Source organism: Vespula pensylvanica, chromosome 25, assembly GCF_014466175.1.
Source record: "Vespula pensylvanica isolate Volc-1 chromosome 25, ASM1446617v1, whole genome shotgun sequence".
NCBI classification, from domain to species: Eukaryota; Metazoa; Arthropoda; class Insecta; order Hymenoptera; family Vespidae; genus Vespula; species Vespula pensylvanica.
Genome location: NC_057709.1, coordinates 1,005,381 through 1,018,971, shown reverse-complemented (window position 1 = coordinate 1,018,971; position 13,591 = coordinate 1,005,381). Strand labels below are relative to the sequence as shown.

Below are 13,591 nucleotides of genomic sequence, written 5' to 3'. Positions count from 1 at the left end.
TACTTAACAGTCTAGATTTCGATTCTAATAATACGAAAACGTTTCTAATCTCATTCCTCAGCTATTAATAAGAAAAATATTGGATTAAGAATCGTCAGTATGTCCGTTTATAATCCAGACATATGGAGCAAATTTAAAATAGTTGAATCGATCGATATATTTATACCTTGCATGCTGCTTCGATCGTTTTGCAGAGAGCACCACTGCTAGGCTCACAGTTGAAGACATGTGCGATGAAAAGATCTTGGGCTGTATGCATGATGAAAGCGCATTGTTTAACGTTACGACCAATACCAAGGAAGGACAAGTAACGAACTCGACATTCGGTGATCAACTTGTCGTCCTACGAATATAAATCAATTTTCTTAATGATCTAACAATCAATTGTACTTTATTTATTATTATATTATTATTATTAAGGATAAAAAATTTGTTGTTGCGGATTATTTACGAAAACAACAACAACAACAACAATAATAACAACAACCATGACAACAACAACAACAACAACAACAACAACAACAACGATAACGACAACAATAACGACAAAAAGAGAAAAAAGATCACTTACGTTTGGTGTGAGTATAGAGATCATGCTAGGTGCTACTGCAACGTTAACGTTTCTCCATTGATTCAATGGTGTGTTTGATACGATATGATCTATCGCATCATTTAACACTTCCATACCAGTTGCCGAAGTGACCTGCATCGAGCCAAGATATTGTGCCTTTAATACTTTCTTTGGTTCTTCCATTGGCGTTGGAAATGATTGTGCTGCAATAATAAACAATTGTTCCATCTATTTTTGTTTTCTTTTGACAATCAAAGTTTTTGTTGTCGTTTCTTTTCTTTTTTTTTTTTTTTTTCTTATTAATTGTAAAGGTTACTCACTGACTAGGGCCTGTCCATTTCTGTGAAAACGTCGATGTTCAGTTGGTAAATTCGTCGGTCTCGTCGCCAGGCTCGTTCGACCATTGATATCAACAGGCTTAGCTAGATTCTGATGTTGTGATCGTTCGATCATGATCTTCTTACATATGTCACGAAGAGTATTTGCGATCGTACGTGCTGGGATGTCGCAACGGAACACGTGACACATATGCTTTCGAGTTGACCTGTCTCTTGCTACATAAGCAAAGTCCCTTTGACAAATTTAAACAGTTAATTAATTAATTGTTCCTTTTTTTATTCATTTGTTTTGTTTTGTTTTGTTTTGTTTTGTTTAATTGTTAATATTTAAGTTTGTCGTAAGATCGTGAAAAGAGTTTGATTCAGATAGAGTTCAATGTCGATCAATATTTACCTCTCACTGTTGGGTTCGTCCAAAGATTTTTGAATTGGACATGTAACAAATGTTTATTGATTAATATCAATGAATTTTATAGGGATTTTGATTACTGCTAGTTCTTTCTTTTTTCTATTTTTTTTTTGTTTTTTTTTTATTATTATTATTATTATTATTGTTGTTATTGCTACTGTCGTTGTTGTTATTGTTGTTGTTATTGTTGTTGTTGTCGTCGTTGATAACTTACCGGCAGTGATCTCTTCCAACACCCCAAACTCTGACCGTGTGAATTGGCTGAGTGTTCAGTACCGTCAGATTTTCTGGATCTATTAGTTTTAGGGCTCCCTCGTCTAGGTCCATGAACAAATCCTTTCCCTGAAACGTTTAAACAAATTTCAATTTATAAATTTCTATTATTTGTTTTTTCAATTTCCTTTCCATTTTTTTTTTTTTTTTTTCTTTACTAATTTCAACAATCACAGCGCGAGGATCGAGTTCGTTAAGCACCTAAATTTTCGTGACGATAGCATTTGTTGAAATTATTAATAATCCAAATTTTGCAATTTTCCAAAATCTGTTTTAATCTTTGAACATTCGAAACGCGAAAAGATCTGCCAGGTTTCTTGAAACTGAATTTCTTGAAACATCGACAATTTTCAAGTTTCAAAATCCGTTGCAATTCTCAAACGGGCGATATCCGAATCTGTTGCAATTTACAAATCAAACAATTGCAATTTACGAAATGTACGGAATCCACGAAAACCCTGCAACGTGTTGCAATCTTAGAAAGTCGCGGTGGTCTACGAATCGATATACAAAAATTACTTCAATTCTTTTTTTTTTTTTTCAAAAAATTGCAATTGCACGAATCAACGAAAAATTGCAATTTACGAAATACCAAAAAAAAAATTAATAATATTACGAGAACGCGATCGTTAAATTTACAAGTTGAGAAAATTGTCAATAAACCTTGGCGAATCGACGAATAGAAAAATTGATTGTAATTTAATTGAAAAAAAAAAATAAAAAAAATAAAAAAAAAAATAAAATAAAATAAAAAAATTAAAACCAAAAAAAAAAATTTCGTTCGACAATCAACTAGAATTAAGATAGTCGAACAAATGGCGAAGAGAAATAAAAAAGAAACTTACATCACCCCATCGTCCAACGACGTCGAGTAGATCGTTTCTACCGAGTGATAGATCAACGATGCATTTGTTAACCGCTTTGCTAGATCTTTCAGGTGTTAGATCCTCCTCAGCGATTTCGGTCCAGCCTAACGATCGTACAGCGAATCTAATCGGCTTGTCCCTACCTTCAGAATCAGCTCTGGCTGGATAGCTTCTTCGTCTGTTTAATAAAATTTTTAATAACAAAAGAAAAATTCTTTTTTAATAACCAAGTTAATCGATAAACAATTACTAACTAAAAAAAATATTGGTCTTACTTAAGTGCTAGTTCGACCTTCCTTTTGTTCTCCAATTCCTGATCAAGAGCCGAGCTTGTGTTGCTACGTGTTACGGTGTTAACCATACCACCAAGACCATGAAAATTATTTATCTGTAATAATATGAACAAATTTTTGAATCGTATGATCACATTTGTAAAAAAGAAAAAAAATGTACAGAATTTTTTAACAAAGTCTCTCATTACAAATCGTTCGTTTGTCCATTGACCTAGTCCCCAGCCCTTATCAAAAAAAAAAAAAAAAAAAAGACAGAAATACCAATTGGAAACTCACGCTGTCGTTGTCCTTGACCAAGCTTCTACGATTCTCAGTTTTGTTATGCAACGGTGCTTCAGGCGGTTCCCTTTGAATGTTTCCACTTTTAACGTGCCAGTAGTAAGGACCGTTTTCGTCTGGAAAGGCGAAAACAGAAAAAAAGAAAAATATAAAAAATGAAAAAAGAAGAATATTCGTTAGAGATCTAGATCTAAAAAAAGTCTTCCAACCTAGTCAAAAAAAAAAAAAAAAAAAAAAAAAAAGAAAAAGAAAAAGAAAGAAAAAAAATGGAGAGAGAAAAGAAAAACGAAAAAATGAAAACTAAGGTACCTTCGTGCTTTTGCCAACCGGGTGGCAAGTTTTCATCCTTGTCCTCGGAATCGTTCGTGTCAACTTCGTTCGGTGCCTTGTCTTGAACATTATTCTGCAATGCGGAATTGTTTTTTTGATCCTTTGGCTGTCTCCGTTTAACAGGTACAGCATAGAGCTCGCTGTTCAAGCCACCCTCGACATGTGGTACACCACCCATCTCTGTTGTTTCGTTATCGGCTTTCTCGCAATAACTGAAATATTGAACCACAGTATATATAACTGTGTATTTGTCAGTATTTAGTTCAGTATAATAGTTTGCAGAAAAGAACACGCGCCGATCGGATCGTTTTTAAACCGGTTCCGGTTCGTTTCCAACATTTTTTTCTTACACTATATATATATATATATAATATATATATATGTGTGTGTGTGTGTGTGTGTGTGTAAATGTATTCAGGCACCCTTGCTGTGGAAATCGATCGGACCAATCAACGCCAAGCTAAGGCAAATATATATTTGAATCGATCAAAATTCATAAAACACACAAATTACAAAACAAGGCTGATTACTACATTACTATGCGGTATATACTGGTAGACTGGGATAGGCTATTGGGTTTCGATCTTGTGACTATTTTTAGGTTAGGTTTTCTTTTTTTTAGCTGGGGGAGGGCAAAAAGGGTGTGGAATTGTTGGGTGTATTATCTTTTTTTTTGTTCTTCTTTTCTCATCGATCAATCACAATATAAAATCTCATATTTAACGAGCTACGTCACATCAACGATTGCATTTGTTTATAGTCAACGCCGCAACGCCATCTAGCATCAAATTTACGAACTAATTTTTAATTAGTACGAGACTCAAGGCAATGCATTTTTACATACGTATGTATATATGTATATATATATATATTTTTTTTCATTATATATTTATATATATAAATATATATATATTTTTTTCTTGCACTTATATACACACACATATATATATATATATGTATGAATATATGAAAAGCATATGCTGTTATTTACTGCAGCAACCAAATAGACAGACGTTGAAGCCACGTAAGGGAAATTTTCTTCGTAGCGGGTGGGTTTCGACCCAGACAATCGATATATACATATATAATATGTAAATAACAAAATACATACTACGAAAGAATATATATATATATGTATATATATATATATATAAACGCACACACACACACACATACACACACACACGCACACGCACACAATGCTCTCGATCGAAGGCAAGTACGAACAAGCTACATCGTACCTACGAAAGCTATTTACTTTGCCAGGTCAACTAAAAGCGGCGGACACTTTATTGATCCGCCTAGCTCTCGAGAAATCGATCGCTCTTTGCAAGAATGAAGAAAGAAAGAAAGAGAGAATGAAAGAAAAAAGAGATAGAGATAGAGATAGAGATAGAGAGAGAGAGAGAGAGAGTTTAGAGCGGGACAGAAAGAGGAAGAAAGAGAAAGAGAGAGGTATATAAATTGAAAGTAAATGTAAGTGAAAAATAAATAAATAAATAAATAAATAAATAAATAAATAAATAAATAAATAAAGATTTAATCAGTTATATTATTTGGATTGGCCAATAACTATTGTCGTAATTCGATAATAAATATTATATATTTAAATAAAAACTTATTTTGTAGTGTTTTAAGTGTTATTAGTTTAGTTAAGTGTTATTAGTGTCGTTTAAAATTAATTTCTTATATTAATATAATATAAGAAATCAATTTTATTAAATGTTAATGTAATAGTAAGTTTCGTTTATTAGTGTTCGTTTAATCATATCATATTATTGTTATTAATAAAATATATTGTTGATTTATTTATTAGTGTTGTAAGTGTCTCTCTTTCTCTGTTTTTTGGTATTGTCTATTAGTACGAAATATAACTGCAGTTATAAGATATTGATAAGTGTTTTATATTTTAATAATATTGAAAAATATTAAATTAACACTAATGATATTTCAACAATTATTTGCAATGCTAGTGTTCGTTTTCTTTTCTTTTCATTCTTTCTTTTCTTAGTGTTGCATAATTTCTTTGTCAACACATAGTAATAGTAAAACGTCGATATATGTTAGTGTTTATTAGTGTCGTATATATTAATATTGTACAATTTTGTTTTTTTAGTATCTTCTAGTGTTAATGAAATTGCTAATTAGTAAAATGATATAATAATTTATTAGTGTTCCGTGATAATTCTTGGTACCAGAAAAATATTACTATAATCCATTAGTGTTTTACTGCAATTATTTATTTTACATTTTTCGATATTGGTAAAAATATTAGTGTTTTGTAAAATCCCAAGCAATATTTATATTATAGTGTTTTATCATATCGGTAAATTATCAGTATTATTTATTAGTTTGTTTTTACAACAAAGTAAATTTCTTAAATGATTTTCATAAGTGTCATATAGCATCATAAAAAACGTTACTATAGTATACTTGTTTACTAGCATTATATGGTATAAATAAAATACTGCTATTTTTCATAAGTATTATTAGTATCGATATAAACATTAGTGTTAATTATTAGTGTTAGATTATGCGTCGATAAAATTGTAATATTTTTATTAGTGTCATTTATTATCAATTATAAACGCTATTCTATACCGATTAGTGTTACAAATTAGTATCAATACAATTCAATTATTCTTTATTTTGCCCAGTAGATACAATGCAAGTAAAAAAAAAAAAAAAAAAAAAAAAGACATTGTTATCTTTTATTAGTGTTTTTTCTCTTGCACTAAAGAGATGACTAATTTCTTTTTATATTCAAAATCTACCCCAACAGATTCGAATCAATTTTTGATTTATTTTCATTTATAAATATAACAAAAATTTCGACGACACTTATTGGCCAATCACACTTATGAGAAACACTTGAAAAAAAAAAACAAAAATAAGCTAATGAATGAACTTAAGGATAAGTAAGAGAAAGAAAGAGATAGGTAGATAGATAGATGGAAAGAGAAAGAAAGAGATAGACAGATACAAAGCAAGCTGAATCTAATAGAGAGATAGAGATAGAGATAGAGATAGATAGATAGATAGATAGATAGATAGATAGATAGATAGATAGATAGATAGATAGAGATAGAAAGAGAGATAGATAAAGAGAGAGAGGTACGATCGAGCTTATTCGTACGTACATTCTCGTAGCGGATTTATCCGCAGCGTTGACGGTAGATCCTGTTTGCTGGAGCAAAGAAGATCTAGGTGGTAGGATCGATGATGACGTAGACGTGGAAGGCGGCGAGGACGACGGGGACGATGGTCGAGGATTCCCGTTGAGGGTGTCGTCGACCAAAGCTGACTCCGTCACACCCTCGCTGCTGTACCTAAATCAGGTTTCGTAAACCCCAATAGAAGGATCTAATTGTCTTCTTTTCATTTTTCTTTTTTTTTATTTCTTCCTCATTCCTTATCGAACGATTTAATATATATATATATATTTTTTATGGATCGTTGCACCCACATCTATTTCACCCACCCACTGCAATTCTCATCATCGAATTCTTCAATGATTTTATTCGTTGTAAATTTAATCGAAAAAAATCAAACCAAAGAAAAAACTGTTGTATAACTATTGTCGATAAATATTGTTATGGTAATTAAACAAAAAAAAAAAAAAGAAGAAGAAGAAGAAGAGGGTATAAAAGCTATAGGATCCATAGGTCCATTTGTAAATCCATATGATCGTCTTACTCGATGATAATAATTCGAACAATGCTAATCGTTCCTCTAATTAAAATTCTTTTAAAATCGACGCGTTGTTTTAATTTATTTCTAACGATAGATATTATAAAATAAGAGAAATCCTACGGGATTTAATTGCCATGTTGGATTTAATTGCGTTATAATTGACGATCGACGAACGATAAGCGTCGGACAACAACAGAGACGAACACATAGTTGTTAGTACATGCTCGCGAACTTCCTGTTAAAGTAATTAAAGGGTTTAACTCGATGCTTACGAGGACAGACTAAGACCAATCTAATCTTATTCTCGAAAAGACTATAATAAGTCAGATCATCAAATAATTAGATCATCAAAAAATATATCGATCAGACATTTATCAGACGTATTAACTAATACATATAACACCTGATAATATTTTTTTTCGAACACATTTAATATGACGATAAGTAATATTATTAAAAATTGAATTATAATTATTACAAAATTCAACGTAAATGTTAAAGTTTGTAAGATTTATAAAGTCATTTAATTATATTTCTTTTGTAAAAGAGGGGTAGATAGATAGGTAGGTAGGTAGGTAGGTAGGTAGGTAGGTAGGTAGGTAGGTACTATTAAGGGGTTCACTAGGGATGAAATTTTACACCGACCCTTTTTGCTTCCTATAGATGCAACCCTTTCTTTCTTTTTCTGTTTTCTCTACTTCTTCTTTTTTTTTCTTCGTTCGGCCTTTTTACCCATTCCCTTTCTTCTTTCGTTTCTTTAGTTTGTTCATTTATTTTTTTTCTGTGCACCGTAGTATCGTTCTACTATGATATCGAGTTTTTTTAGCAGTGTTACTTGCATATATCATATACACCAAGTTAAATGAGACTATTTTGCAATTGGTGAGGGAAACAGGGATCTAGGGATGCAAGGAGAGTGGTGGGGAAGCATTTGGGCTACGTGAAATTGGCGATATGCCAAAAAGAGGTTTCAGGGTTGATAGAGTAAGATGGATAAAGATAGATATAGATAGATAGAGAGTGGATGATATAGGCAGGATTTGATGATATCATCAATGCGGTTGAACCGCAGAATCGATCGATCGATCCCGTTGATGATGTGGAATATAATGATTTTGAATTTGGGGTAGGCAATATTTTTTTAGGAGTCGTAAGATTAGGATGTTCCATGATAGAAATAACGAGTTGTTTCATAGTTTCATTATTAATGATGAAACCGCAGCATCGTGATACCGATTAATGATCTTATTAATCCTTCCTTGATGAGATAAACGAAAAAAAAAGAAAACCCAAAATTCAACCAACGAACAAATCAATCTATTATAAACGGAATAAACCTATCTATCGTAAATCGATTTGGAAAAAAAAAAGATAAGAATCCGATGAAACTTCTTTCAACGATTTATCCATAATCGATATCGTTGACGAGTGACGTACTCCCACGTGACTTCAAACGCAGAGAAGTTAGCGTAATTAGAGGACGGTAATTAGCGCTGAGTCATAAACTCTCAAGGCCAATTGCACCGACCAAAATCGGCTGACGGGGGAGACCGCGAGTCCACCTATTATGTACGTTTACTCTCTATATACATATATATGTATATATATACATGTATTCATACATACATATGTACATGTACATATATATATATGTATATATATATATATATATGTATGTGTGGACATTTACGTCTCGTAACTTTCAGTCAGGTGTAATTAAACCCAATTAGGTCGTAAGGCGAGATACTCGCGAGGCACCTGTCCGTGTGTAGTAAATTACACCGCACGAAGCCCGTTATTTATCCCATCCTGTTGAAATCATGATATCTTTCTTTTCTTTTCTCGTCTTTTTCTTTCTTCTTTTCTTCTTTTTTTTTTTTGAGTCGTTTTTGGGTAAGAGAAAGGGCGAGAATTAGGGTTTCTTGAATTTTTGGTTTTGTTTTTTTTTTGTTTGTTCATTCGTTCGTTTGATTTTTCTCTTTTTTATTTTTTTATCTCTCTCTTTTTTTTTTTATTAGGATATCAAATTCAATCAAAAAAATGTATCGAAGATCCACTTCTAACAAAACTCTATCTGACATCTAATGACGAAACAGAAAGAAGAAAAAAAAAAAAGAAGAAAAAAACAAAAGAAAGAAAAAAGAATGCCGAAAGAAGAAAATAAAGCAAAATAAAAGAAAACGAAAGAAGAATCGTCGAGAACGAAAAATTCGTCGGAAGGGAATAAAGCACAAATGGAGGATTAATAAAGCGAGATAAAGGAGAAAGAAAAAGAAAAAGAAAAAAGAAAAAGAGAAGAAGGGAAGAAAGAAGGAAAGAAAGAAATAATACGACAGGGAACGAACAGAGATCGAATACTTCGTTCAAAGGACAAGCCATTTATCGAAGCCAAATCGAAGATAGGGTCACCACGGATGAGGTTACTTAAAGAACAAAAAAAGGGAACAAAAAAAACCAAGAAAAAGAAAGTAAGAACGTGGAAGAAACAAAGAAAGAAAGAAAACAAAGCAAAGAAAGAAACAAAGAAACAAAAGTTGGAGGAAAGAAAGAAAGAAAAAAAGAAAAAAAGAATAACCGTAGAGAAGATATCGAGTGGTCAGAGGTGGTTGAGGTTGGGGCTCAAAGAAGGGGGTGGTTGGGTGGATCGAGTTTTAGAATGTTAGGAAGAAGGGAGACACGAGGTCTTTCTAAACGTGCAGAGAGTCAACCAGCCGATAAGACATACGCCAGTGCCGTATCTATAAAAGAGAAAACCTGAACTCTTCACTATCTCTGTCACTCTCTATCCGTTCGTATCTCTCTCTCTCTCTCTCTCTCTCTCTCTCTCTCTCTCTCTCTCTCTCTCTCTCTCTTTCTCTCTCTCTCTCTATCGTTCTATCTTTCTCTCTCTTTCTCTCTCTCTTAGTCATGAGGGTCGAATGGAAGGGTACGGAATGGCAGGGGTAGTTTAGGGGTGGATGGAGGGAGGCTTCGCCGGTAGTATGTATTGATCGAAGCGAAGAGAGAAGCACCCTCTCTCTCTCTCTCTCTCTCTCTCTCTCTCTCTCTGTTACACTCTCTGGTTCTGGCTCACTTCCTACGGACGCCCACGTACACCCTCTTTTGCTTTCTCCATACAATTCTCTTTTCTTTTCTTTTTCTTTTTTTATCTTGTTTTTTTTTTCTTTTCTTTTATTCTTCCGTTCTTCTACTTCTTCTTATTTTTCTTATCCTTTTTTTTTTTCATAATTCTTTTTTGTTCTTTTTCTCTCTTCTCTCCATCTTTATTTCTATCTCTATCTATCTTTCCCTGTCTGTCTGTCTGTCTGTCTGTCTATTTGTCTGTCTATTTTTTTTCTCTTTTTGTTTTTGATTCTTCTTTTCTGTCTGTCTGCCTGTTCGTTCGTTTTTATTGTGTTTCTTTTCTTTTATTTATTTTCTTTCCTCATTTTATATCTTTCTTTCTTTCTTCATTTCGTTCGAAGGTTTCTTTTCATCAGATGAGAAAGATAGAAAGAAAGAAAGAGAGAGAGAGAGAGAGAGAGAGAGAAAGGTGAGATGGGCCAGATTAACACCCAACAAATTGCATCGTTAGCCCGATTTTACGAACCGTGCCAAATTTTATCTGATAATTTTTGTATTATACTCTTCCTAGCTTTCTATTTGGTTATGGGCGTGATACGAAGAGGGATGATGATTTGTTCTGACGCATCGTGACGATTCTTTTCTTTTACGGATGTTGCATTGAAATGAAATTTTTCTACCGGTTCTTATTGATATAAATTAGAGTACGATATATACATATAATAACAATAACAACAACAACAATAATAATAATAATAATAATAATAATAATAGTAATAATAATAATTATTATTATCATTACTTAGTTTAATAAACTTGATATTTTCTTGCTTTGTTATATTTTAATAAGAATTATTATTATTATTATTATTATTATTATTATTATTATTATTATTATTATTATTATTATTATTATTGTTGTTATAATTATTTGATTTAATGAACTTGATATTTTTTAGCTTTGTCATTTTTAAATAAAAATTGTTATTATTATTATTATTATTATTATTATTATTATTATTATTATTATTATTATTATTTAAATTCATAAAAATGTAGTAAATATACAGTTGTTAGAAATTAATTAGAATTTTTGTTTTTTATTCTCTGAATGTGTTTTATATAATTTCTATTCGTAAAAATGTCGTAAATATAAAGTTGTTAGAAAATTAATTAGAATTTGTGTTTTTTATTCCGTAAAAATGTTTTATGAGTACTTAACAACGTCTTAAATCGAAATACCTTCGCAATCTTTTTCTCCTCGTTCGCATTCATACGTCTCGCAAATTAGTTCCATTAGAAATTAATTAGGATGATTATACCCTTTTTTCTTTTCGTTTTTGTCTTCTTCGAAAATGTTTCAGACGCATATAACAATCTCTCACGTTGAAACATTTTTCCAAATATTTTCTCTTAACTTACGAACACGTAATATTTCAACAAATTAGTTTCGTTAGAAATTAATTAGAATTTTTCTTATTACATGAAAACTATGTGTAATGCTTCGAAATTATTTGCAATTTTTCTTTTTTTTTTTTTTTACGGTCAACATATGTAATAATTCAAACGATTAATAGATATCGATAATTATTAATTTTATTATTGATTGAAAAATTTTGTAAAAAATAATAATATAATAATGATCCAATCATTTTAAATGAAGAAATTCATTGGTAATAGATCTGATTTTTTTCTATCTTTCTTTTTTTTCTTTTTTTCTTTCTCTTTCTTTTTCCTTAAGAATCGAATATCAACAAGGTATAAAATTTAAATGAATATTGAAAAGAACAAGAAGGAGAATCGAAAAAGAAGTTAGATATAAATTAGAATAATAAACGTATTCGATTCGAAGCACGTACGAAATTCGTTCGCCAAACGAGCACACGATGTGTCCCTTTTCGCTTTTGATCGCGTTTTATCGCATAAGTTAGATTAAAATCTTAGAAGAGGGAGAGAAGATGAGAGTCCTTTCCTTCAACACCCACACCACTTCTCCCCACTCCTCCAACCCTTCAAAAAGAAAAAGAAAAAAAATATGACGAGAAAAATTAGGGGGGGATAAAGGGGAAGGGATTGAGACGATTTCAGAGTTTCGTATATTAAAAAAGAAAAAGGATAAAGTGATCGTAAAGGTAACGATCAAAGAGAGACAGATAGAATGTATGAGAGAGAGAGAAAGAGATATAAAATGAATGAAAATTCATTTGAATTAATTAAAGATAATATAAAACGAAGTATATATTAGAAAGAAAAGAAAAGATAATCTAAAAAAAAAATCTAAAAGAAATCTTAGAAATAGAAAAGATGTTAGAAGATATTTGAAATATATTAGTAATGAAAAAGACAAAATTCTTAGACAATGTATTAGAAATGGAAGAATAATTAGATAAATATTGGAAAAAAATGTCATTAGAATAATATCAGAAATAGATAAATCGTTAGAAGCGAGGAAAAAAAATGCAGAAATAGGAAAAGGAAATATTAGGAAATATTAGAAATGAAAGAGTCGTTACGAAAGAGAATTACAAACAAAAGGCATTAGAAAAATATTAGGAATGGAAAAAAAAAAATCGTTAGAAAAGTGTTAGAAATAGAAAAAAAGTCTCGTGGATTCGATGAATTAGATAGACGAAAAGAGAGAATCCCCTCTTCGGGAAAAAAAGAAAATATTTTCTACTCGTTAACGAACGAGTATATTAGAAGCCGGTACTTTTATCGTTCCCATGGGTATCCTATAACTACGAGAAAAGGACAGAAATAAAAAATAATGTAAGAATTCCCAAGGATTCCATAGAATGTCTTTTTCTCTCTTTCTCTCTCTCTCTCCTTTCCTTCACGTTTTTTTTTCTTTTCTTTTCTTCTTTAACCAATATACTTCTCTATTCTTTTTCTATTCTTGACCTTCCTTTCTTTTCTCTTACGAAAGACTAATCGAATAGCACACGTCATCTCTCTCTCTCTCTCTCTCTCTCTCTCTCTCTTTCTTTCTCGTTTTTTTCTTTTCGTCTATTTATAGACACTATTACAAAGAACGCTGTTACTATAACATAAAATTTTATAACTTAAAAGGAAACCACCTTCGACATTCTCCTCTTCGTAATCCTTTTGCTTGATCTGATAAAAAAGTATGAGAAAGAAAGAAAGAAAGAAAGAGAGAGAGAGAGAGAGAGAGAGAGAGAGAGAGAGAGAGAGAGAGAGAGAGAGAGAGAGAAGAAAGAAGAAAGAAAATAACGAAGGAAAAAAAATTTTTGCGTAACAATAAAAAGAAATTGACTTTTATCCTTTACGCGTATTAACTCATAAAGATATTTATATGATAATTATGACGCCAAGGTCACCCTATATACCATTTCGTAATTATCGGTTTCATCTTAATTACGTCTGCTTAATGTGTCTCTCTTTTCTTTTTCTATATATACTCACACATACAGACACACATACACACACACGTACACATTTTTAAGGGTGACTTTTCG

General features: G+C 31.4%; 1 protein-coding gene across 7 annotated transcripts in view; it reads right to left on the bottom strand.

Moving 5' to 3' along the window:
• The window catches only part of LOC122637310 (protein Fe65 homolog), a 108,117-nt gene that overhangs the window by 1,207 nt on the left and 93,319 nt on the right, over positions 1-13,591 (bottom strand). For 6 of the 7 annotated variants that reach the window (XR_006329217.1, XR_006329218.1, XM_043829336.1 and 3 more), the window contains 10 exons: positions 6,500-6,688; positions 3,339-3,571; positions 3,027-3,145; positions 2,733-2,845; positions 2,437-2,635; positions 1,533-1,660; positions 1,304-1,309; positions 892-1,142; positions 572-774; positions 167-343 (listed from right to left, as the gene is read on the bottom strand). Coding sequence is in view for 5 of the 7 variants with exons in the window: in XM_043829336.1 (XP_043685271.1) it covers positions 167-343; positions 572-774; positions 892-1,142; positions 1,304-1,309; positions 1,533-1,660; positions 2,437-2,635; positions 2,733-2,845; positions 3,027-3,145; positions 3,339-3,571; positions 6,500-6,688 (1,618 nt within the window). In the remaining 2 variants the exon portion in view is untranslated. The remainder of the gene's footprint in view (positions 1-166; positions 344-571; positions 775-891; positions 1,143-1,303; positions 1,310-1,532; positions 1,661-2,436; positions 2,636-2,732; positions 2,846-3,026; positions 3,146-3,338; positions 3,572-6,499; positions 6,689-13,591) is intronic. The other variant, XM_043829337.1, reaches the window with a different exon arrangement.